Here is a 27,080-nt window from a genome sequence, read left to right on the forward strand (position 1 = left end):
GACGATTGTACCACTTTCTAGCAAATACTTGGTCGCCAGCGTTGGTTCGAGAAAGTTCGCTGACGGACCGGTGAATATGGTGTCATTCGATTGACGGACCCCGACTGCACTTGCCCTCATCGCCGCCACTGAGTTGTCGTTTGCTTTGCTTTTGAGCATAAGTTCGCCCAATAAACTATTGCAGTTTATCGTTGGACTTTGCCTCGCTGGGCTCCTGCCTGGGCACCGTCACCACTTCGTGTCAATACGCACACTGCCAAGGAAAGCAGTTGCTGCCCTAACTAACGACATGTTAACTTGTCAAATCGTTGGCTCCAGCGACATTCCTCGTTCGACCACTGTTAGTCACTTCAAGCCTCCATCTTTGTGTGAACTTCTCTCTCGTTTGGATCTCTCTCCACACTTACTTTTGTTTTTGAATAGGTTTTGTTACTTTCTCCTTAACAAAAAAGAAAACATAACATAAAACACAAAAACATAACATAAAAAGAAAGAAAGAAGGAAAGAAAAAATGACGCAGTTTCACCCGAAAGTCGAAGCATCAATTGCGATAGCAAATTAGTAGACAGCTATACGGAGTAAGGATGGTAGTTTTATCAGCTGTATAAACTTGCACATGTAGCAGCACTAGCAACGCGCAGAACTGTTGTCTATGCCATGGGCGTTTTGCCCGCGTTCGCACCGAATGTGCACGGCGCTGGTGACTGGTGCCGGTGCCTCTGGTGGTGGCTCGGAGGTTTTCGACGAGATCAGAACAGGACACTCGTTGAGCAGCGTCGGAAGTCTTTACCACCTTCTCGCCTCGCAACGTTCTTATATAAATACGCATTTGGCGCCGCAGCTAAACGTCGCCTCCCCTCCCTCCCTCCCTCCCGTCCCCCCATGGCCTTTCGCCCGACAGAAGAAGTCGTGTTTGCTCTCCGCTGTGCTTTCACTCGCACATGCAGCATACGGCGCGTGGCTACGATTTCATCGCCGTTGGACGTCATACAGAACCTCACGGTGACGGCGATGGCAGCAATCCGCTTGGAGTATCCATATAATTGCTATCGCAATAATTAGTGTCACCGGAGAAAATGAAGGCCATACTTTTGTAATATTTGCTGATTGGCTAATTGGTGATGCATTCTTCATAGCATTGTTATAGCACATACAAACGAGAGAAGAGAGGACTGGACATACACTGTTTTTAGCAGCAGCATTCTATCCTTCCCTTCTCTTTTTTTTTTTTCCCTTCGAAGTTTGCATGTTGCTTTCCACTGCTTTTCATGCAAAAAGGCCAAGTTTCGTTTTCTTGAATTTCGCACCAAAACTACACTACTGGTGCTTCAGTATAACATCATGGATTTCAAAAGTATTCTCTCTTGTTTATGCCATTTTGGCACAGGAAAATTTCTCAAAACTTGCTAGGTTGAGCCTTTGGTTTTCTTACATGGAATTTAGTCTTCCGTTACAAGTAGGCACTTGGCTAGGCCCATACAGACTCTGTGAATATCCAGGACATCAGTGTGAGCAGGGACTAGGAAGTTTAGGGTGGTGTCACTACCTGTCTTATCACTTTCACATGTTTCGTGCCTTTCCAGACGTCGTCTGCGGCACAAGTGGTAGTTTTGGTATCACAGAGAGCATAATTGACTAATACAGCCGAGGTAGATATTCCTTTTAAAGAGGCACTGAACCACTTTTATCGAAGTGGAGAAAGACATTTGAGGTAAAAATAGGCTATTTCTGAAATACTTTGCTGCAAAAAGTACTTCAGTGCAGCAGAAGCGGAGTTATTGGCAATCAAACACAGACACAGCCTCTGCTGTGCTCCCCCTCCCTTCTTCAAAGCCTTGCACTGCGAAGGCTACGGTGGAATGGGGCGGGGCCACAATGCTCTGCCTTCAAAACGTCACCATGGTGCACAGTTCAAATTTCAGATTTTGGTGCCTACGCCACGCTAAACGTAAGCCAAACGCGGTTGTCCTCAGAGAGCCGCAGTGCGCTTAGCCAGTGGACTCGAGGCGGCATCCCGCGGCGGCGGTGGCGTAACCGACCGCAGCGACGAATAGCAGCTGCGTATTGGAACGTGCTTTATTGTGCAATAAAATACACAGAACAGAGTGAGAATCATGGCTGTGTTGAAACGAGGGCTTTTGAGAGAAAGGTGGCTTCACTGTCCGCTTGCGAGCTCCACGCACCGCGTACGACAGCAAAACTTGGCTGAGATGTTCACAGCAGCATATGCTACCCGTGGACTATGTTATTTCACAAAGCCCAAGGGGTGGTTCAGGGCCCCTTTAATGCGAAAGCATTATATGCCCCATTACGCAAAAATCCGTTGGCGTGATCGAAGATGGTACTAAAAATGACCAATGCCACAAAGAGTAAAAATGTCAAAAAAAAAAAAAAAGATGCTCGGATTGACATCACATTTCTCAGGGAGGTTCCTGTAAACAAAGTAAATTAAAGGCTTTAAAAAGAAAATTTGGTACATTTCTGTTTGGGTGGGTATAGAACCCGGGCCTCTGGGGTGCAAGACGAGCACGCTTCCACGACGCCATGGCGGCTCCACGGTTATGGCTTACTAAAGGCGTGCCTAGTGGGGGCACGCACAATGGGGAGGAGGTGGCACCACGTCATGAGTGTATAAAATCAGTGCGTTCATGGCTACGAGGTGTACAAACGGTATAATGCTTTCACATTCCCACATGTAAGCAGCCTTAAGTGTCTCTGCCGAATTATTCAGCGCCCTTTAACTATTCTTTATAGGTATTTTGAAAGCATGTTAATGTTGTTACATGCTGATGGTGCAATGCACTCATGCAATGGTCATGCGACATCCCCAGGTGATGGACAACAAGTGTGGGCAGGTGTTGGGCCACTTGAGTTTCCGGCTGTCGCGCCTCCTGAAGGAAGAAGGGCTGAAAGTGGACGAACCACTCATCCTGCTCGGGACAGGACACCAGGCAAAGCTGCTGATCACGCTGCAGCTGCGAATCCTTACCAGCAACAAGCGCAGGTGAGCAGCCAGCCACCAGGGGTCAGTAGTGTTTCCCATATGGGTTTTGCGTAAAACCCATACGGAATTCTCAGAAATGCATACCGGTTGCTCACACATGCACGGACATATCGTCAAACCTGTGTGGGTTTGTATGGGTTTCCTTTGCAGAAAGAAACCCATACAGTTTTCTCATAAAAAAACCACTGTCATATACCTAAGAATTAGTGGCAAGAAATTTGTGCGTCTTGCACAACACGGTTATAATTCAAGTATGAACCAACTAGTCCACAAGAAAGTATTACTGTGTTCATTATCCACTGTAAGTGTGATTGGGGAGAAAGGAAACGGAACATAATGTGCCGGACCCGTGTCGGCATGCACATTATGTGCCCATTATGTGCCCAGGCTAAGTCTGTGCCAGCATTGCAAGTTGTGTCTGAATAGTATCCGATTCACCGAAGGGCTCATCTGTGGACAACCAAAGTAGTGCTTTGTGAGTCAGTGACAGTGCTCTTGAAATTTGCCGAATCTTCTCGATTGCACTCGCAGAACATCAACCGTGGAGCCCCTGTCCAGGGTAAACCGGGGCAGCATGCGAGTTTCAGAGCACGAGGATGTCACCCCTTCACACAGGCCTTCCGTCGATGAACGGACCAGTCCACCGTCCCCACGCAAGGTCTGTCCACCCCTCTTAAACTGCATGCGGGTGGGTGTTGAGGTTTGATTAGACCAATGAGCCGATATGGCATGGCTCACTGTTACGTGCAGTGTTGGGTATCACTTCATTGGCACTGTAATGTAAATTCTCTCGGCAGAGTGTACTGTTTTGAACATCTGACATTCCAAATTAGGGAGGGCCGAGTTAAGGATGTAGCATGCCATGCTAACCTAGTCTAAACTAAACCAGTCTGATGCAGGTATTTTTGTTTTTCTACATTGTTTCATCATTATCTTACTTTCGTATCATCAAATTTCGTATTATCAAAACATACACAAAATCAAGAAAAAAAATGAATTTATTTTTACCAGAAAAGATTCCTAATAGTGGAACCCCATTGATACCTTCCTCGGTGCTGCGTTTTCCCGGCTGCTACGTTGCGTTTTCGCGGTCCCAACCTAAATCTCATTGCCTTCCATGTACAGTCGAATCTCGATAATTCGAACTCGAAGGGGCCTGAAAATTTGTTTGAATTAAAAGAAGGACGTATTTTTGAATTATTCGTGCACCATGCACGATGCACGAATGGTGCGAGTCGTGAAATATCGTGGCGCACAAGAGCATAGCAAGTGAGGGCCACGAAACTGGCCAACGCTGGCTTCCTGATAACGGCAAAACACGAAACTTCAGGGTGCGGGCGGCGCCGGTACAGCGACGGGCGTAAGCAGAGACTGTGGAAGGTGAGGGAGGAGGGCGGCAGGGAAACGGATTTGGCCTCGGCAACTCTGCCGCTTCGGTGGCTCCCCTCGCCATTCCTCTCAATTCCCTCGTAGCTCCATCACCTTCAACTGTCACCATGCGCACCAGCCGCATTGCCGGCGTCGCCGCTCCAGCCGGCCCGGCGCCAGCTCCCTAAAGTTTTGTTTTCTGCCGTTATCGGGAAGTGGGCGTTTGCTGGCGTGGGCAGTTTTGTTGGCCAGACTGGGACACCGCCGCTGCTTCCCTCTGTGCCATAGCCGCAGTGTGCAAGGTCAACACGTGACTAGAAAATAGAGGAAGCTTAAAGGAGAAGGGTTCACTGCCATTTTCTCCGCATGGCTAAAACATCGGCATGTACACGCGTGTTCCGGCGCAATGCAGAAACGGCGACCTTGCCATTTGAGAGAGGGTAAAATTTCCGCGCATTTTTTTTTGCTTTCTTTTTAAATTGTTTTTTTTTTTTTTTGCGCGCGGCATTGAGGGGTTTCTCCTAAGCTTTTACTCTATGGCGGTGCCGGAGCAATGCCGGTCGGAGGCGCCGCCGCGTGATTTAGTGCGCTGCTGAGAGAATTGTCGGTGCATGGTATGTTCGAATTAACCGTTGCAAATGCTTTCGCGTTTGATTTACCGGGCGTTTTTGCACAGCCGCATGACGTAGCCGCATGTCTGCCGGCCGCTTTGCCGGCTCGTCCGCTCCGCCGGCTCGGCCGCTGCCGCTGTTGATCACGCGTTCGTATGATCTGCAGCGGCGCAGCAACGCGTTCGGAACATCCATTTTTTTTTCATATTGTGAGCAATGTATTTCGGCCGGGGAATGTTACGAATTCGTATCACACCGAAATTCGTACCAGTCAGGATCGTATCACCGGGGTTTTACTGTATATGTTACATTAAAGTCTCTAAGGTATTAGTGGTTGCTTATACCAATGTGCAGTAAAGTTGCATTTACGGACCTTGTCAGAATAGAAAGATGGTATTTTGGAGCTCTCGCAAGTTTCTTGGTGTGTTCAAGAAATCTGTCTCCCTTGTCTTCAGTGTACTGCTCAAGTCAGAGGTGAATTGTCACCAACTGGACTGAATGTTAATCCTTCTAAACTTGTAATGGTTTCAAAATGTCGTGTTTTAAGCGAAGCTTTGTAGGCTCACAAGTTTCGGCGGTGGTGGTGGTGGTGTCACACTGAAAAGTGGGCCGATCCTGGTGATAGTGCAGAAAGGGTCCAAGCTCAATGGCACATACCAGGGACAAAAAGAAAGAGAGACAGAGAGAAGGAGAGAGAGAAAGAAAGAGAGAGAGATACAAAAAGAAAGAGAGAAATAAAGAGGGCGAGAAAGAAAGAAAGAAAGAGAGAGAAAGAAAATCACCACGAAAGTCAGATACACACACGACAAGTTTCGCTTACCCCCATTTTCTCGACAGGGGAAGGACTGGTGATTTTTTATTTTTACACGGTCATTGACTAAAATTTCTTCTTATAGCTTGCCCCTGGGCTGAACAGTAAAAAGAAACTATTTGGTGTGCCAGTGTATTGTGCCTCCTGGACAAGTGCATGCATTTTCTTAATAACGGAGCATTGAAAGCCGCAGTCCGACCAGCTCCGAGTGAAATTTGTGCTAACCATCGCTTTGCCCAATGGGTAGTTGAACTGCAGTGGCTTGTGGGTTGCAGATATACAGTCAAATCTCATTATAATACAGTTGCATCCACCACTTAGCTACTTTCAATATATACATTATTTATTATAAAAAATTAAATTAATAAGTTTAAGTACACAATGTTAACGCCAAAAACGAATTCACAATTGGGGCTGCATTCAGGAAGGAAATTTTTTTGCTTCGCTGTAACCAATATTGCATTGTACCTCCCTTTTTTGATTTTGTTATAGCCAGATTTTTAATATAATTTGTTAAGTTCGTCTTTGTTATGACGAGGTGCAAATGTACTTTGCGGAGATGTTCTGAGCTTTTGCAGCGGCTGCATTCGAGGTTGCGCTCTTGCGACGCAGACGCTACCACCTCAGGTGCCGTCGCTGGACGAAGTGGTGCATTCTACAGTGTCGCCCATCCTAGACAGCATGGCCATGGGAGAAGGGCCACTCGAAGCCAGCCACAGGGACCCGCAGAGGTTAGAACAGCAGGCCCAATGCCCTAGCTGAAACAGCAGAGCAGAACAAGAACAAAGAAGTAGACACCACGGGACTGGCGCTGGCCGCCAACTGTATTTCATAGAAAGAATGGCAACCTTTTATAGTGTCCGTCCAGCACGCATGCACAAGTATAGGACATTAGATCATGTCAGTCACATTATTATAAACGTCAAACTGAGAGTATTGTCGAGTACTTGTGTGTGCACGCTCAAGATGGACACGACCTATCGCTTGGCTGTGTGGCTACAGCGTTCTATTGCTGAGCACGAAGTAATGGGTTCACTGCTGTCTGCTGTGGACACACTTCACTGAAAGCAAAATGCAAGAATGTTTGTGTACTTAGGTGCATGTTTGTTTGTTTATATTGCATGTTCATAAAATGATGGTTTATTTAGGATTATGTTAAAGAATCCCTGATGGTTGACATTACTTCGGAATCGCCCCCCCCCCCCCCCCCCCCCTCATGGCATCTCCCATAGCTTGTTTGTTGCTTTGGGATGTTAAGCACCATAATTTAATTTGACTTTGAGCTGGACATAGACTGGCATTCTTTCTATGAAATACAGTTGGCAGTCGGGCAGTCCTGTGGTGTGTGATCACTTGTTTGTCCTTGTTTAGCTCTGCTGTTTCAGCTTACTCTGAAGATTAAAGAAATAGTCCTCACCAAGATTGTGTAACAGTCTAAATATGTATAGTGAAACTTGATGCTGTTGCTCCTATTGTCTAGACTGCAGAGAGAATGATGTCATTATTGGAAGCTGAGCCTGACACACTACTCGAGATGCCAAGTGAAAGACTAAATGGCACATCTGATGAGAATTCCCACAGAACCAAAACTGAGAACTTACAGCTATCTACAAGGTCTCTTTTAGACCCATTTCCTGCAAAAACAGCACAAGGGCTTCCATCACGCAACTTGCAAATGGCACTTTCCCACAAGTTGACTACTCACAATTCAATTGTAATTAAATTTATAGCTTTCATTAGTGAGAATTCAAGACGAGGTGGCAACCACAAGCTCCTTGTCATCCCGTTCAGACAACACGGTGAGGTTGCCGTCACCGTGTTGTCTTAAGGTCGTCGACAAGCTGACAAGTGAGTTTATTTGAAAACATCTGCAGTCATACTAGTTTCTAGTTTGGGTCCATAAATTTTGCTAATGAAACTTCAAGACATGCATGCGAGAAGGCAACAGTCTTCTTGTCTATTCCTGAAGCAATATGTGGGACCAGGCTATTTGGTAATCTATTAAAAAAACAACGCAACAGTCGATGCAGGACAGGAAGAACAACACAGTGCTTCTGTTTGTTCATTCCTTCTTTCCGTCCTGCGTCCAATTTTGCACTGTTTTTGTAATGTATTCTTGAATTTCCACCAAAAAAGCTGCAAACCTGTACCAAGAAGGTCCATTGCAATGCTTGATATTAGGTGTTCCAAGCACTCCCGCACCATTACTTTTGTGTTGACTACCCAGCTGCGACTGTTCTGTGAACACTCAGGGTCATGAAACCATTACTTGATTAGTATAGTTTCATCTTTATTGAAATCCTTTACTAACACACCTCTTTCGCACAGGGAGGTGCTGGGAGACCCAGGAGCGGGCAAGCTTCAGCTGACCCTCCGATACAGCGCCCAGAGGAGTCGCATGGTGGTCGTTGTCCACCGAGCTGTGTGAGTTCTGCTCCACCTCTCGGCCTGTTCTTTGTTTCCCGCGGCTTCTGTGAGACCAGAAGACAGCGTTTTTTTGGCTATGGCTTTTTGTTGATGAGCACAAGGTGGCATATTCCATTCCCGGCATTTCAGTGAGGGCAAAATGCAAGAACGCTTGTGCGCTTAGATTTAGGTGCACCGAGGTAAAGAATCCCACGTGGTCAACATTAATTCGGAACCCTCTACTACGGCAGCCCTCATAGCCCGAGACGTTATACCAAATAAATAAATAAAGTGGACCAATGAATGAATCAATTAGGCATACAACTATTTCCTCGTTGTTTTGTGTGACCGAAAGTGTTTTTGGTCATACAGTGTAGACCGCTTATAACGTAAGTCGCCGGAGTCGTGAATATCCGCACTATAAGCGGTACCGCACTATAACCAAAACAACTATTTTATTGCGATAATGGACACTCCAGGCGCATTTCTGCCATCGCTGTCACCGTGCTCTACGTTCCGTATTCGCTTACTAAATAAATTAACAAGCACAGTGTCATGCGTGGACAAGCAAACATGAACACATCTCGCTCGTTGACCGTGGAAACGAACAGGTCAACACGCTCGAGTGACGAAGTGCGGCAAGCGAATTGACCTTCGTGCTATGATGCCTCTCGCTTCAACGCGATCTATGAGCGGCGAAAACAAGGCACGCAGCGAACTTTCCCCGTCACAGATTGCTTTCAAGATAGGGCCAAGGTGATCGTATCGCCAAAGTGGATCGACGTAGATTACGTCCTGCTTCGGTCCACTGAAACTGTTCCGCATTACTTTGCTGGCTGAAAATCCTCTACTTTTGTTTGCACCAGTCCTGAACGCAAGTTTCGGATTCTCCAAACGCCCGTGATGCGGCCCGATTTCTGTCCGTCTCCACACACATGATCACTTTCCTTTTAAATGCGGCATCATTATGAACTCGGTACTTCATGCTGATAGAGCAGACACAGAGAATGTGAAGACAGACGGTAGACTATTGCCTAAGCTCGTGTACTGCAGCACATGGAGGAAGCTATGGTAGCTAGGCTCGAAAGTAGCTAGGCTCGACGCGTGTGCGAGGCGGCCATATTGAAATGCCGACGCCTATATGGTAACGCAGATTTAGGGTCGTACTCGATTCTAATGCGCACAAAATTTTTGGACCTGTTTTAACGGAAAAAAAGTGCGCGTTAGATTCGAGTAAATACGGCTTGAGGGGAGCGTTTGTCGTCTAGGTTGACTGCCAAACTTCCAGGCAGCCGCACTGTAACCGGTATTTCGTGTCCCGCAACTGCACTATAAGCGATACGCGTATACATAGAGTGCTATGGGAAAATTAACGGGAGTCTGAAAAGACCGTATTATATCCGGTGCTGCACTATAAGTTACGTTATAAGTGATTTATGCTGTATTATGTATGGATAAACTTCCTTTTCTTTTTATTCACAGTCCTGGAATTGCTCGTCACATTAGACTTGGGTTCACATTACAAGCAGGTCTTTACATAATGCTTGCCTTTAGCGTTTTTTCAAATTGAACGTCATCGTCTGACACTTGACGTGCTCTGATTTTTCAGAAACTTAGTCCACAAGGAGGGTGACGACCTGCCGGACCCTTATGTCAAGCTGCAGCTGCTGCCTGACCGATCCAAGGACAGCAAGCGCAAGACTCAGATCTGCCGGAACACCTGCAACCCCGTCTTTGACGAGACGTAAGTCAGCGCTTGTCCTGCCTCGACCTCCCTTTGTTCTTACTGCGCTATGTATTCTGTATAACAATGAATTACCAACAATGTCAAACCTATTCCCTTCAGAGACGTAAGCACTGGCACTTAGTGCAAGTTGCCCATTGTTAGTAAGCAGGAAGTTGAGCGTGCTCTCTCCTCAGGTGATGCCCACTAATTCATGAACTTGCTTGTGACCGTAATGGTTTCCCCTCTGGGCTGGACTTTCATAAGCTATTGCGAGTTTAATTTGCTGGCCATGGTAGTCTCATTTAATAAGTGTGGAATGCAAAAAACACTTAGGTGCCTAGGTTTCGGTTCATGTTGTAGAAACCCTTCCGTCCCATGAACTTAATTAATTGACATCTCTTTCAGCTGACTATGGGTATAGGTTAACCACGTGAAGCCAGCAGACAATGAAGATAGAGGAAAGCATGGGGAAATTAATTGTTCTTTCATAATTGAAAGTGTAGAAATAATTATGGGAGCAAGGATTTTCCTGGGCCAGTATAATCTAAAACTATTTCAATCTGCTTTTATTCTAAATCGGCCATTAGCCCTCTGTGATAGGTCAAAATGGCTCCAGGTCTGCCCATATGGGCCTGATGGCCGCCCATATTTAACACATTTAATAACACACTTTCATTCCCTGGTTCATTCATTACCCCCGATTAATTTCACCCTTTCTTATCGAGGATGCACGTCCTTTCTAAGTGGCAGGGGCTCAGCATGCTCACCTTTTTTTGCTGCATTTGTGAACCAGGATGGAATTTGAGGCAGCGCTGTCAGACTTGGAAGGCAGCACCCTTCAAGTGCTGGTCAACTCCAAGAGCGGTTCGTCCATGTTCTCCCGTGGCAAGACGCTGGGACGCACGCAAGTCAGCCTGGCCAACCTGGACCTCACCAAGGCACTCACAGACTGGTATGCACGCAGCAGTCGTTTGTGTCTCTCACCACTTGCACCTGATGAACCGTTATCTTTAAGCAGTCTTTGTCTACTATTGTTGACAAATGAAGCGAAGCAGGAAATTATAAAGTGTAATTCACTGTCGCCTTTAAGGTAGCATGGCCTAGTCAGGCATGGCAGTCAGGCCTTTGTCTCCCGAGAAGATGTAAATTGTCCTATATAAGCAAATAAGTTTACAGGCAGTGACATCTTTACATAAATTTACAAGCTGTTACAGATTGTAAATAAGTTTACAATCTGTGACATGAAAATGCAATCTTTGCTACTACTATGCTGTTGCCAATGGTGGTGAAAACTCCAAGCTAAGCCCAGGAGCCAAATCATGCTGACAGCATGCACAAGGGCTAGAATGGGAAAAGAAAAATGCACCCTTTGTAGTGAGCGTTAATGGTTAATTATTCATGGTTCATTGTCCACAATAGAGTACATATTGACCTCAAAACTGAACGCTTTTTGTGCATCTAAGAAGTGGCGGGCATAATGTTAATGTTTTTGTGTAGGGGCAAGGACAGTGGCATGCAGCATGTACATTGATAGCAGTGATAATTTATATACGGGTTACGATACTGTTTGGCAATTGAAACTACCGTGTTTATTCGAACATAGGGCGAGGTTTTTTTTCCCAGAATTTTTAGCCCCGAAGTCTCCCCCCGCCTTATATGCGAATTTCGCCTATAGGTGTGGCTTTATGGCAGTGCGTGCTGTGAGGCCGTGAAGCCACACTGTAAGGAGAAATTGACGCTGCTGTGAAGCCCCACCTAAAGGCACCATTTGCATATAACCTGCACTCCACATTTTGAAGCTTCTCACTGTGTTAGTAATTCAGTATTTCGGGCGATCCTCGCCGAGTATCGATAATCCGGCAGCGGCTCTGTATCGCCTTATATTGGTGTGCATACTCAAGTGTTTTTTTTGGGTCCCCCCAATTGCACCCTCGCCTTATAATCATGACCGCCTTTTAATCGAATATAAATACAGTAATTGGGAGAAACTGAAGGTAGAAAACGCTACCATGTCTGTATGGATAAATGTGTGAGCAACTGTGCAGTTGCTACACGACTTGCTATAAAAAAGAATTATAGAGATTTGGCTTTGTTAGTACAAAATATTGATAGTAAATAGTGTGGATAGCATAAATAAAAGATGGACAGGGGAAGGACAGGATCCATGGGCTAACTTCAACAAATTGTTCTTATTCAAAACAGGACGTAAATATATGTACATGCTGATGACACTGAAATGGCGTAGATGCCACGTCCACACCAATCGAGATCTATTTGTATGATCAATTAGTGTGCAAATGGCACATCTACCCTTTTTGAGTGTCATCTGTGTGTACATATACTTGTGCCCTGTTTCGAATCGGAGCATTTCTTATAGTTAGGGCATGTGTCTTGTCCTTCCTTTGTCCGTGTCTTATTTGCCTTCTTTCCCTTGCTATTGCTGTAAAAGTAGGCGCTCAAGTGCTGGTTGTCACTGGGCTATACTTGCTTATACATACCACGTGTTTTATTGCGAAAGCAACGATATGGACACTCCAGGCGAATTTCCGCCGTCGGCGTCGTCGTGATGTTCGTAATAAAGTCCAAGTGCGATAAGATCGCGGCCATGTGCCGTATGCTGTAGGCGCTAGGACGAGCCGAGAAGGATGGTGGCTTGGTGCAGCGGAATTTTGGGAGGATGTGGGCTGACTCCTCGCGCGCCTAAGGGGGAGATGTGTGCCCACTAGGAGGGGGGGGGGGGGGGGCAGGGTAGCGAGTGTCTCCTCTTCTACTATATATATTCCTTATGTATATATATATACATGAGGAATTGCAATGTCCAGATAGATAAATAAAGAGTTTCACTAAATCATTTTTAATCAACTTTGGGGCACATATTTCTATTACGAACTTGAAGTGGTAGTGGAGTCATGTCAACTTATCAGAGGGCCTTAGACTAGCGTTACTCTTAAAATAATTATCCCCCAGACCTGTTAAAAGATGCGTTGGCATTCTGGTTAAGGCCATGCGAGCTGCTAAAGAGCTGTAGGTCGTCCTACTATTTTGAAAGTGATCTGCGAATGAGTGCAAAGTCTAGGTGCATCGAGGGCTGATAGCTTTGTATGCGCTGTGTTCTCGCCGCTTAGTTCGTGTCGAAGTGAGAGGCAGCAAGAAGGTCAATTCACTCGCTGCTGCCGCTCTTCCCCACCACAGTGTTTTCCAGCGAGGGTCAGTGGTCATCGAGTGAGATATGTTTATGTTTGCTTGTGCGTGCGTGACACTATGCTTGTTAATTTGGTTATTAAGTGAATATTTCCGAGTTGATATGGCCGATAAAACTACTATCCTTGCTTCGTATAGCTGTCTAATAATTTGCTATCACAATCGATGCTTCACCTTACTGGTGAAAGTGCAACTTTTTTCTTTTATTCGGAAGGTTACCCTTAGGCATAATACAATTTACGAAACAAATACAAAAATTGGCATCACACATACTAACTATACAAACAGGTTTCATGTGTCAAGTTTAGCAAGACCGGTAAAATGGCCTGTGTATTCAATGTTGCAAGCCAGGAGGGCAACCCGGAACGATCATCGGTTGCAAAATTTGGTTCCTTTTCTAAAAAAGTGAAGGACTTAATGCGGCGAGTTCCAAGAACTTTAACGCTGACACAACCGTCCAAATATAGTAAAAATTACTTTGAAATCCTTCACGTCACACCGATGTACAAATGTCAGTGTCTCGGCATAAAATTCACGAAATGAAACTTTCACCTTCATTTTCTATCTTAATAATCAATCTATTACAGCCAAGCTAACGAAAATAGAGTTTTGAAAGATTTTGAACGACCTCATTAGTCTAAACTGATTCAGTGTTTGTTTTTAGTGTCCCTTTAACATGTGTCGTGAAGTGAACACTTGAAAAATGAATGAGCTATTTTGGTTAACTACCTGGACGTTGCGATTTATTGTGCCAGTAACTACCACCTCCTGAAGCAATCCACCTGTCTTTTACAGGTGATAAAAAAAAAATATGTGTAATCAGGTGGTATGCCAAAAGCTTATTGCGTGTGTCGTTTGGATTTCTCCTAGGTACGAGCTGGAGCCGGATACCTAGGCTGACTTTTACCCAGGTTGTGAGACGAGTTCATTCATCCTCAAAACGTTGTGCAGGATTCTACGACAGACTGAGAGTCCGTCGCAAAAGAAAACTGCGTTGTTGTTTGTTATTTCTGTTTTTTAGTGTTTTTTTTTTTGCTTGCACTTAGTGATAGTGTTTATGAGCAGAAAGGGATTTTGGGTGACGCCGTGGCGGTACATTATATTACACATGCAAGTCGCCTAAGCCTTCTATGTAGCATAGTATACTTTAAGAATTTGCCACGTGGCTTTCAGAAGAATAATAGGCTGATGTGAGCACTTAATTAGTCATCACTTAGGAACTGCATAAGCGATTATAGAAATTTGGAATGACGCTTGTATATAACACTTGGCTTCTAATGCTCACTGTGAAAGGTTTAGGCTGTATGACCTGACTGGTTAATGGCTTTATAAATGTCTTTCACTGAGGTACAAAATTGAGCCTTTTTGAAAATTATACATTTTACGGATATATATATAACCGCATGAATGAAACTTAAGGGACACATGGAGCGCGTATATGCTTCTTTTTGTTGTTGTTTTCTTTCTTGTTATCATTGTTGTCTGTTTTACCTCAAATACAAGAGGATCTTTTAGAAGACGCACAGCGCATTGTGTACTGTACAAATTGTGTGCAGTGAGAAAGTGACGTCCAGCAATTGTGCCATTACCTGTGAATTCATGTTGTTCATAATGCTCTTCCGGCACCTGTTTGTTTTAATTGCACGGCTACTTAGTGCTAAAGAAAATTCCAAAGAAACAAAGCTCTTTACGTTTTCAATTTCTTTAATATTTGGCTTATGTTAGCCACATTATTTTAAGCCATTGTTTACTTATTGTCACATGTGTTCCAACATTGAGACCTAACGACATAACCTTGTGGCTTTATGGAAAAATGCAAGAAAGATTCACTATGTCACTTTTAATTTGTTGTGTGCAGCTTCCATTACAAATTTTATTCTGATGCCTGTGCTGAAGGGCAGGACTTTATCGCAATTTTATCTTATCTCTTGCTAGTGTGGACTGATTACGGAGTGTTGAAAGGCGTTTACTGAGGATGTTTTGAATTAATGTGTTGTATTGCCATGTGTGACTTTTATGGTCATGTACTCCATACAGAGCGCACTTTATATGTGCTTCAGGACGCTCAATGATTTGGACGCAAGGCTGTGAATATTATGCGCATTATGCGCTATCTTGACAATGCCCTGGTGTAATTTAATGCTTTCCTACAATGAAATTTTCCTATTACAAGAAAACAAAACAGAACGCCAATGAAAAGGACACGATAAAAAGGTTTGAGAAAAGGTTTAAGCTTCTGTATAGAAACCTTGTTCACTAGAGCAAACAAAATGGTATTTTAAACCTTTCTTCATTTTTCAAGCCAGGCTATACTGTAATATGCCGATTACTGTATTTACTCATTTCTAAGCACCGCCTACCCCCTTATTTTTTTCTATGACCTAGCGGACATAGTGAGGCTTAATCAAGGTTGTAGTAGAAGTTGTAAACCAATAATTTTCAGTTGTAGTTGAATATTTGAAGAAATTGTAGTCACATAAAGTAGTACTTCCACTTGAAGCAAGTGTTAAGTAGTGTCATTGAGCGGAATTACAGGCTGGAAGAGACGAAGTGGACAGGACAGGTACTTCGTCTCTTTCTGCCCATAATTCGGCTCAATAACACTACGTGATGCACCAAATGGCCCAACAGCCTACGCTTCTAAAAAGCAGGTGTTATATTTTTATTAAATATTTCAAACGTTCACACAGCCCTAGTCCTGAGAGATTAGGTTTAGGTTTAGAAAGGGTGCTTACATTAAAGAAAATACGGTAGTTCTGTCATGTGTGCTTTTTATCTGTAATCAAGGTGCCTTTCTATGGTTACATTTTTTTTTAAAGCTTTGTTCCTGCTTGCATTGATTATTTATGTTATCCTATTTTTTCTGTCGTAAATGTTCTCCCCGCACCAACTGCACGTGGTCGACAGAAAAGGCTGCCACTTTAGTATTCATACCATTGAAAAAAATTCTTGCGGGTTTTTATGTACTGTCATATTTTGCCGACGCAGTTGCTACTTTTATCTTGCTTTTAAGGAGCACTTCTGCTTCTGTTGATGCTATATGCTGGCATTTCTTTCTAGTCATTTGTTAACATTTATCGTTCTCCTCCCGCTTGTGCTACGCTTGTTTTCTCTTTAACACCCAAGTGATCCCAGGTGAGATCGAAATAAACTCAAAAGTGCGCAGAATTAGCACTTTTTTCTTTTGAAGTGAGCTGTGCATGTTGCATGTGTTGTGTCTGTGAAAAAAACACTGCCTTTTTTATTTTGTTTTGTTTGATGGGCAGTGCTAAGTTGACACTTCACCCTCCTGGTCCAATTTGTAGTTGGCCGATTGATTGAAAAACGTGCATTGTTTTAATTGCATTTTTGTTGATTGTCTGGATAGAGGTGCTGTATTGTAGGCATGAATAATTGCTGCTTGCAGCTTTCCTCTTGCCACAGGCCTTTTCACATAAGTTTGAGCTATGGCATCCATCTTAGGGGGGGTGGGGGTGGTTGCGTCTTATCAGCTAGTTGCAGAAAATCTCTCGGACAACAACTCTGGATTACGTGTTGAAGTAATGCTATGAGGCAAACTAGTGTTCCCGTTTGACACCAGGGGCAGTCATAAACCCCCCTTTCCCCCTTTCCCTTTTTTGTCTCCCTGTGTGCATTCCTATATTGCTGCATTGCCATGTGGAATATTATGTGAATGTGGTAAATTATGTGACAGCTTTTTGAATGAGGAATTTGAGAAAAACTGTGGTATCACTTAAACAGAATGAAACCAACTTACTGCTGTGTCTCCAGTGTGACCCTGTTTTACCAAGCAACCCATTTCCCGAAGGTGTTGTTGACGCGACTGTACGATACACGCAATGTTTTGCAGTAAAGGCTGTTTATGGTTCGCAATGTTAACTTTTCTCCTCCGTGTGTGCGTTGTGCATGACGCCACTACTGAGAGAGCCGCCGCGGAGAGGTTGTGAAGGACTTAGCAGGGTCTGTGCAGCACAAAGAGAAGCATTCGTGCGGACAGATTCGTCAGGAGTAGCACTATGATAGCATGCACTTGTATCAGCAGATAGCCTGTGTGAACACTCGGCACACTATGCATGTGCATCATGTCAGCATGTAAAGGCTGAATAGGAACAACAAGAGCTGATTGGGCACGTTGGTACGTGGTGAAATAAGTACCAGCAGCGCCAAACTATACAATAACAAGAAGGGCAATGCACACGGTTGCTCGTGTGTGGTCTTGCTAATTATCCTTCTCATTTAGCACTGCTCATACTTGTTTTGGTCGAGTAGGAAAACTACGGGGTCGCACTTTTCTGTTAAAGCAAGTGCAGTCGCTGCTTTTCTAGCAAGAGTCATCTGCTGCACCCGCAGAAAAGAGAGCAAGTGGTGTTCGCGGCTACGATGCGATCGTGTTGCCAGGGAGAGCTGTGTGGCTTAACGGCGTTGTGGCAAAGAAAGTGAGCAGAGCTGCACAGTAAGAAACTGACTTCATTTACAGTTTTCCTTGCAGATCAAGATTTTCTTTGAATTACTAAGAAGAAGCTATTTCAGGCCATTTACGCAAATAGCATATTCACAAGTGCGAAAAAAAGAGTTGTCACTAAGAGTCTGTAGATCAGGAAGACAATGATACCAACAAAAAATGCTGGAGGCACCAAAATCAAGATGCTGTAGTGCAAGTGCAGGAAGCCGAGACAGGACTAGGCAAGAGTATAACAACACAAAACAATGAGTCTCGCCGTGCATTATATAACGGTGGCTATAAAGTGCTATATGTTTTATCGCCTTGGTTCCGCAAAGACGAAGGAGAGCATAACATCCCATGTTGCATGTGGTGTCTATTGCAGTGCTAGAGTAGTAATGTTTAAATACAGTTGTCGCTGGTGGTTATTATCCCTGAAGCCATGTTTGCCTAATACCTACGTGCTGACCGTGCCTACACTGTTTATCACGCCACACTCTTGTTCGCGATCATGCGGCCACTGCCTTTCCATATGATGCCATGCCTGCCATATTGCTTGCCCTCGCTTTGCTGTTATAGCCGTTTCAGAAGGAGAGCCGTTTCTGTTCTGGGTAGCAGGGGAATACCTTTCTTTCTAGATGTTCACAATAAATGTAGGTGGACGATGCCTGGCGGCGGCTGCTGGGTTCGAGATAGTGTGCCCATGCATGGCCTAATGGACATGTAAATCTGTGTGCATTGCTTTTAACGGCGGGGCGTTGGTAAGCGTCTTCGTTTTGCCGGGTGTGCACTTTGCCTGAGGGCGCTGTCCCACTGCGCCGTGTGGCAAAGGGCGTTATCATTCTATACACGTCATTCCATGGCAACACACTGCAATGAGACTGCAAGCACCCTCACGCTGAGTGCATATCTGATTAAACGAAAGGCGCTCAACAACGTTGGCGCTTGTGCATGTCTGGGCTCTGCATGTCTGATAGGCTACGCATGCTCCTGGGCACGCCCAGCAGCTGTAGCCATGAGTCATCAGGATACACCAAAGGGGACCGCTCTACACAGCAGTGAATGGCATTGTACTTATAGACTATTGTTGTTGTTGAGATGTATTAACTTCTCCACCTCTCCTCGTGTGAGGCCGATACTGCAAAGAGCTCCTGGTGCATGCCAGCTGAAACTGGCCCAACTTCCTTAGCTCTCAGCAAACACCCTCATAAATGTACCTAAAAACATGGAGAAATTCCAGCAGTCGCTTCGTTGATTTCAGCTATGAGTGGAATCTGGAGCACTCAACAATGCAGTCTGTCATGGCCTGTGTTTTGCTGTTATGTTGAACCTCATTAATCATTAAAGTCCACTGAGAATGCAATGTTGATGGCTGTTTCCCACCTGCCACGAGTGTGGCATTATGCGAATTGAAGAAAGCGCAGACAAGCTACTGGGAAATGTGCTTCAGGACATGAAACGTAATTGATGCCATTGACACTGAGAGATCATCATGCACATTTACACGACTTGATTTGATGCCTCAGGTTTTTTTATGTGGTCTCCTGGTATGATGTTTCATGTGTGGTTCTACAAAGAATTGTATTTTATATGTTCCAAATGGTCAAGTTCCCTTCTCCTGTTATGGGCCGATGACTGTCCGCCTTCAATATTTGTGCCATACTAGTGCTTCAACAAAAACTGCACATTGGAGCATCCGTATTGAACCATTCAATTGAAGGTCATTGGTTCGTGCTTGACAATGTACAAGTAGCACATTATTTTGCTGACGGTGGCTTGAGCGCAACTATGTGAATGCTGTTGCACAATCAAAAGACGGGTTTGTTGTAATGTCCAAGTGGATGATACCAGTCTCCATTGTTCTTGTTGCGCTGTTGTTTGCCAGCATTTTGCATGGCAGGCTGATATGATTGATTTTACATGCAAATTTGGTCTCCAAGTGCTTTCCAATAAAGACAGTTTCAAGAGCACCAATCTCTTTCGTTTACATTTTTAAAGACTACACATAACACCATCATATACTGTCGCACATCAATCTTGTGCATTCTATTAAGTATATATCTTAGAAACCAAAGCCATAGTATAGTGTACTAGAATGGAGGAGTGGGTCCAGCGGATGCCTTGGCAAGCATCGTGGGTGAAGCAAAAAACGTTGAAATTGTAGCGGCGCTGCCGTCGCCTTATTCTGAATCTCCGGCCAATAAACGTTGGCTCCGGCTGTTTCGGCAGCGCTCATTGGCTGAGGCGAGTTTACAGGCTGAGTAGCTGTTGTCTGCTCGATGCACCGTCATTGTTGCGTCGTTTGCATTATTTCTGCCGCTCTTTGTCCATTTTATTTACAATTGATCGGTGGGGAATAATATCAGTGTTACCGCCACTGAGTATTCGCCTGTCAAAGCTCCATGCAGCTGCGGTAGGGTCTCCGACGCAACAAGTGCCCGGCCGGTGTGCGGAACCGCTCTTTCTGGAGAAAGTGATGGTGGCGCCACCAACTTTTCAATAAAAAAATGTGGTTGATCCCTCTTATATAGGAATCGGTATAGAACACGAAAGTGAAACGTGTCTTCACAGAAGTAGTGTAATGTTTATTGCACATTGATATATAATGTCTATTGGTGTTTTGTGGCTAAAGCGCCCTTAGGCGTTGATGCACCCACGCTGACGCCTGGTGGCACGTCTCCTCCATCACGACTACCAACGTTGATGACCATGAGCAACCGTCGTGCATATGGAAGCTGCACTACGCTGCACACGCTAGCACAACGCGAAAGACGAAGCACGTAACTGACACACTAATACAACGCGCAAGACAAAGCACGTAACTGAATCGTCACCGAGTCAAATCAGCGCGTACAGCGCGTCGTAATTGCAGCCTCCGCGATCAACTTCAGAAACATTTTCAGAGCTAATTGCGGAGGCCACGCTCCGCTGTGCTGAGTACGGTGAACGCCACCTGGCGTTGGTAGTGCTTCTTGATGCCAGCGTCCCTTCGAATGCTGGCATCGAGGCGTCGTAGTGCTGAGACCACCGAAGCGTTCACTGTCGGTGCGCGTTAGTGTCATAATGCAGTACTTCTCTTTTCTGCTCGTAGGCGGCGGCACCGCCCCGAGCAAGAGCGCGGGTACACGGAGGAGTGTTAGATATATAAGGCGCGTCTGTGTAGCTCTCTGCAAATGCGTTTGTGGCGCAATGGGTTAAACGCTCGGCGATCTATCGTCGCGGACCGAGAGGTCGTGGGTTCGATTTCCAGATTTTGCATGTTTGTGGAAAAAAGCCTCAGCGGGGAGTCTACGTCGGACCCACTCCCCCAGATTAGTACACTCTAGCCATAGCATGCTTACAATATTTACAATACAGCCCCCTAATGGATGGAACTGTCAGCTTCTGTGCTACAGTTGAATACAGTCGAACCCAGATATGTCGAATCTGAAGGGGATCACAAAAATATTTGATATATAGGTAGTTCGATATATAAAATAAAAATCTAATTAAAAAAAATTTCAAGGGGATCTTACTGCTGTTCGTTATACACAATAATTCGTTATATGTGGGTTTAACATATCTGGGTTCGACTTCATAGATATGATGAACACAGATATAATGAACTATCGGATTTAATAGAGTAAATCAAAAATGTTTCTCAATGTCAGCATGCAACGAATATTGGATATAACGCAGGAATCATGTGTCATATGCAACTTCCCATAACGAGAGCTTCAACTTTATTAACCAATTTAAGGCCGCGGTCTTGTTCATCCTCAATGGGTGTGTAGTTGCCACCAAGACTGATTGAACATGCAGAACAAATGTATGCTAATTACCTTAAGTAAAAAATGGAGTCTGTAAGAACTACATTATGTCTTTTGGTAAGTAGACTTGCAAATCAATCATGTCTCATGGAGTCACCTACGCAAATCAATCATGTCTCATGGAGTCACCTACAAAAATTACTGGAGGGCTATTTGGCGCTGGTGTCTGCTAGAGCTGCAAGTACAACAGTTCGGTTAGCATAGAAACTTTACAGGCAGCATACATGGATTTACCTAAACTTTGTCCTCCTGGCTTTAAATGGCCTTGTGACTTTGCAAATTGACCATTTTCAACAAACTATTGCGTTACCATTGCAGTGATTATTCATCTGTGCAATGACTTATTGCGTTCATGCATTTAGAATGATAAGTTATGATTGCTTGGATATTTAGAAAAATATAGCGTAATAAATAATGCAACAAGAGCATCCTAAGCCACAATTGCAAGTATTAGACAAATCTATGTTTTCATGGTAGCTTAATGGCAGTGCCAAAATTTCCTCTAGTAGTGGTAGTAGTAAATAGAAAGATTTATGGCACATCTCTTGCCAATACCTCTGGTTCTCTTCAGAGAAAATGTTCATGTTAAGTGCATTGACAACTAAGGGCCTCTCACCACAACAAATCGTAGCGCAGAAAAACAGATGGACCGACAGAGGCAACAGACGAGCGTCTGTCGTTTTTCTGTGCAACAATCTATCACGATGTCAAACCAACAAGCACTAAGAGCTACAACTCTCACCAGGCCCTGTAAAATTTTCCTTATAGGTTGCAGGTTTTACAAGCGACGTCCAGGGAGCATTTCAGCACACAAAAAATTTTGAAGGTCGAGCAACATGAAGGTTGATGCAAACAAAATGTTTCGAGGTGATGGTGCGAGAAGGAAACATCCTCCAAATGGCAGGGGCCCTTTCCCACAGCCTCGGCCCATGCCAGCAAGTGACATTTCTCCCCTGCCTTCTCCCATATTAGAGCCGAGAGCACATGTGATGCTTGTGTCACAAATGCTGCGTCTCCTTTTTTTTGCCTGTGTTTTTGCTGTATGGGGTATTTACAGAGACACTTTTGCACATTCTGCATTTAAAGGGAATACCTGAGTGGTTCGGGCTGCTGCGGGCTACCATATTTATTCGTGTAAAACCTGTCAGTCAGTTTGAGAGTGTATAGGTTGGGTCATTTGCTACGGTTCGCCTTGCTTTTCTTAGCTGTCTCCACACTGGATGCAGCTGCAGTGGCGCCGATCATTCAGGAATGCACACGGGGGAGGGGTGTGCTGTCATGAAAATTACGTTGAAAGCCATCGCCCCTCGAGCCAGTGGGCCGAGAAATGACAAAGCACGCATGGAAAGTGTGTTCCGTGGAAATGAGCTGTGGCGGCGGCTCCTTAATTTAGGGAGGAATGGTATTTTGCTGGATGCGGCTTTTTCAACCCATGTTGCTGCAGAGGGCCACCAAACGGTAATTGTTTGCTCAAGCGGGCATGACAGATGGCAATTAACTGGCATCGAGTGACTGAAAGATGCCTTGTGGGTTTTGACGAATTGAGTGTTGCTCCCGCAGGGGTGGGTGAAAGCAAGAGTCAAAGAATTTACGCATTTTTGTTGGGTTGTTTGACCGAGCGCGACCAAGCCTTTAAAAATGGCCGCTTGGCATGAGAGAAAAAAAGAGTTGTCTGGGCGCAGCTCGGCTGGACGCTTGGCTGCGGAATAAACGTCCCCCACCAGACGCGGGTTTTTCCTTCGCGTTGCCACCATGCACTCGGGCCATCGAGGAGCACCATCTCGACCACCACAACCCACGAGCCTCCATCCCTAACTGGCGCAGTTGCCTCCATCCCTAACTCTGTCCCCATAGGGGACATATGCTCTGGCTATGCCCCATTAATATCTATATATATACACGGTGTCCAAATTATCGTGCACCAAGATTTAAAAATATGCAAGTGCCACGTAGTGGGACAGAACCAAGGTAATGTTTTGTGTCGCTTGGAGATTATTTTTTGTATTTTGCGTAAAGACAAAATTAGTCTTAATTACTCAAATATTATAATTAGATGAAAAGTGGCAATGAGACAATTGTACAGCAACATGAAAAACTCCCGATACAGCTTTCTGTTGCTCAATACATGCTACATAAAAGTGTTTTTCCGAGCGTGAAAGAAACCCACGATACATGCAAAGTGCCTCGAGCGGCCAGTCGCGCGGCAATTTTGCGTGTATTTGTAACCAGCAATTTATGTATCAATATTTGGGTATGATGTTTTCGGGTGGTTGTTCCTGGAATGCGCATGTGAATGATGTAGTTGCAGAAGCTGCCAGAGCACTAAATTTCATTCAATGAAATCTGAAATCTGCGCCCTCTACCTTAAAAAAGCACTGCTTATATTTCAGTCGTTCGTCCGATCTTGGACAGTGTTGCGTTTGGGACCCTCGCCAGAAAACCTTCATTGACCAAATTGAGAGAATACAGAATAGAGCGGCAAGGTTCGTTCTGGGGTGGTGCAAGCGAGGGGAGGTCTGCACTGAAATTAAAAGTGAGCTAGAATGGGAAGCACTCTCCTGTCGCCGAAGAAAACTGTTTGAAATCGTTATTTTAAATTGTTATAATAACAAGATCATAATCAACAGAGACACTTAAACTACCGCACCTAAAAATTCAAGAATACTGGACTAGAACGAACCTTTATGCTAATTCCTTTATTGCTCAAACTTTAACAGAGTGGAATCAATTGTCTTGCGACCAAGTGTGCTGTATTAATGAAGACCTATTTTTTTGCAAGTTGTACCCCTTACAACTTGTGCTTACACGCTTTGGGCAAATCAGGGTATCTCTGAATAAAGAATCCTTAATTAATCTTGATTAGGCTAATTAATTATGAACTAATTTGTTAATTAATCAATCAATTAGGCTTCCTTATCCTTCATTAATTATAAGGAATCTTACTTAGGCTTAAATAATTTTATCATAATGAAGCTGTTTTTTATTGACCTTAACCTTGTCATGCATCAATAATTTTTGAGTGATAGAAACATTTTCTTTTCGGTTAAGATATTCATAAACATGCTGAAAAGAATAAGAAAAAAAAAACTACATTTCTTTAAAACCAATATTTAAGGGTAATATGATGTGTCCTTATATGGCAACATGCAGTAACGCTATAAATTTGAAGTCAGGGAGTCACATATACACTTGAAAAAATTCTTGGGAAACAGCATTATTTATTGAAGTATAGACACATAATAAAAGGAAACGACAAAGGCTATAGATAATTATATCTTGAAGACCTTGCTCAGTCTTTCTTGAGAACAAAGCCAAACACATATAATGCCAGACTAGAAATTTGACATCCAAAAATGTTTCCTTGCAGCGGCACTCCTTGCTACCAGCGTGCAATATAAGTGGCCTCAGCTGCAATTAGGTGGTGTGGAAGGATTAGCACACTGGGCACAGTGGCACATTGCACAGACAGCAAAAGTACCTGGTCTTGCTGCGGCAACGCTGGGCATAGTTCTGCTCGGTCTTATTCGGAAAGTGACCACCCCCATCAAACCTCTCATCGCTTGCATCATAAGGAGCCCTCCTTTTTATAGGGAGAGGAGACTCGCTAGGACAACCCCGATGCTTGCGTTCTTGTACTACTTCACCACGATAGACGAGAGCTTTGGCTATCCGACTGTGGAACTCGAGGTTATCCAGTCTTTTCATATCCTTTGTCCCACTTCCACAGCATTCATCTGTTCACAACAGTTCCATTGAGGAGGTGATAAACATACTGAGGTAGCCCCTTTTGTTTCGAACGTCATTCCTTCAACGGGCCACCGAGTCCATTAGGTCCACTCCACCCATGTGCTTGTTATAAACCTGCATGGAGAAAGGCCTCAGCAGCTCAACAATGCATCTCTCTTTGCGGTTGTACCGCTTTGCCATGCCTTCAGGCTCGCGGCCAGCACAGCTGGACACAACATGAACAACCATCTCGCCAGTGATGATAAGTGCACACGGAAGTGCTTCCTCGTCTTTCACCCTGGACTTCTTTCAGGGGCTTCAATTTCACATCTGTGCCTTGTAGTCTGTTCGCATGGCATGTTCCCACTGACCAGATGCTCTCCTCTCTCCGTCGTCTCATCAGTGGCAATGATGTGAACAAGTTGTCCCCGGTAAACTTTGTGGTTTTTGCCCTCGAGGCCTCTGGTCAGCCTCACCACAACATCGCCGACCATTCCAAATTAGCTCGAAGATGGCGCTCGCCACTTGCCCCTTGATACACTTCAAATTTGTAGATATAGCCCGACACTCCAGCTCTCACCTGCCCCACCGCCCCGGCTTAGTTGGGAGGTACTGCTTTATTGATGAGCGACCTTTGAACGGTATTATCATCTCATCGAAGGAGTGAAACTCGTCTGGGTCTACAGCCACAGAGAACTTCTCATTTAGAACACTGATCACAGGCCTCATTCCTGCAACACGGTCGGTGCTGGAAACTGAAGGCTCGGTGTTATCTTTGAAATGAAGAAACCTTCGTAGCTCTTCAAATCGATTCACTGGCATTTGGTTCCGAGATGTTTCCCAATATTTCGCGCATGTAATTCAAATCAAATCATTAGATGGACACTTGGTGCCACCTATGAGATATTTCTTAAAGCTGCTGTTCTCCTCACTTGAGGACACCATGCGAAAATGGATGCAAAAATCGCAACCCAATACCACTTATTTTTTATTTAGCTGCCCTAATATGAGCCATCTATGCATGGGAGGGTTAATTTCTCTTAATACCTTTTCAATACTCACTATATATAGTCATAACCATAAATCGCAGTAGTCATAAGGCAGCCTCATATAGAGCCGCATAGGTCCCCACTTATACTTATGGAGCGCATTGTGTCATGCGTTATAGACGGATGGACGTACAGATTTTCGAGGGAAGTAGCCCTAGAACGCTTAGGTATTAATATCTTAAAATACTGAATTAAATGCCGTGTACCTTCTCATTTCTAACAAAAGTCAAATACAAAGCTTATGTGGAGTCTGTTCAAATGAAAAAAAAAAAGGCTTATTTGCAATAGTATTCGATACATGCTTGTAGTGGCCATCCACAACTGGATGTCTGGTCAACTGAGGAGCTTAAGAATGATCAACAGCCGCTTTCATTTACTTCGGGCGCTATTGCAATTGCCGTAATGAAACGAGAGAACAATGCATATGTGGTGTGCTGTGTTCGTTGAAGGAGCCAAGTGCAGTACTACAGCGCTGAACATTGTTTTAATGGAATGGAAACGTGGAGAAACTGGCCGAATAAGTTCGTTTGCCAAAATTGAAGCAACAGTTTTGTAGGCTCCATAAAAGCAAGGCATTCTTATTGAACGACTGGTCTTATTGAACAACTGGAAGTTATAGAGCAGAGGTTATCTGAACTGAGGGTTCACTGAGAAGCTGACGCTTCTGCACGACTAACTACAGCAGAATCATTCGCAACTGTCCCCGCTTACATACGTATTTCTCCCCTAGACTCCAACAAGTGTTGTTACCCTTTCTACTTGAACAGAAATGAATATTCTACAATTTTAATGATGAATTTTCGAATTGAATAGCCACGACTATTTCATTCATATTCCAAATACTTTTATATACCCCCCCCCCCAGGAAAACTTCTTAGGAACTTCACGACACAATATCACACCTGCTGCGAAAGAGGAAGTGACGACA

At 44.4% G+C, this 27,080-nt stretch overlaps 1 protein-coding gene across 1 annotated transcript in view; it reads left to right on the top strand.

Moving 5' to 3' along the window:
* LOC119455503 (extended synaptotagmin-2-like) overlaps positions 1 to 19,538 on the top strand; it is a 78,641-nt gene extending 59,103 nt beyond the window's left edge. Inside the window, exons 16-22 of the mRNA XM_049668835.1 lie at positions 2,832 to 3,004; positions 3,536 to 3,662; positions 6,407 to 6,525; positions 8,123 to 8,218; positions 9,810 to 9,944; positions 10,720 to 10,878; positions 13,998 to 19,538. Coding sequence (XP_049524792.1) covers positions 2,832 to 3,004; positions 3,536 to 3,662; positions 6,407 to 6,525; positions 8,123 to 8,218; positions 9,810 to 9,944; positions 10,720 to 10,878; positions 13,998 to 14,022 — 834 coding nt within the window. The 3' untranslated portion in view covers positions 14,023 to 19,538. The remainder of the gene's footprint in view (positions 1 to 2,831; positions 3,005 to 3,535; positions 3,663 to 6,406; positions 6,526 to 8,122; positions 8,219 to 9,809; positions 9,945 to 10,719; positions 10,879 to 13,997) is intronic.
* The last annotated feature ends 7,542 nt before the right edge of the window (positions 19,539 to 27,080 follow it).

This window comes from Dermacentor silvarum, chromosome 6, assembly GCF_013339745.2.
Source record: "Dermacentor silvarum isolate Dsil-2018 chromosome 6, BIME_Dsil_1.4, whole genome shotgun sequence".
Classification (NCBI taxonomy): domain Eukaryota; kingdom Metazoa; phylum Arthropoda; class Arachnida; order Ixodida; family Ixodidae; genus Dermacentor; species Dermacentor silvarum.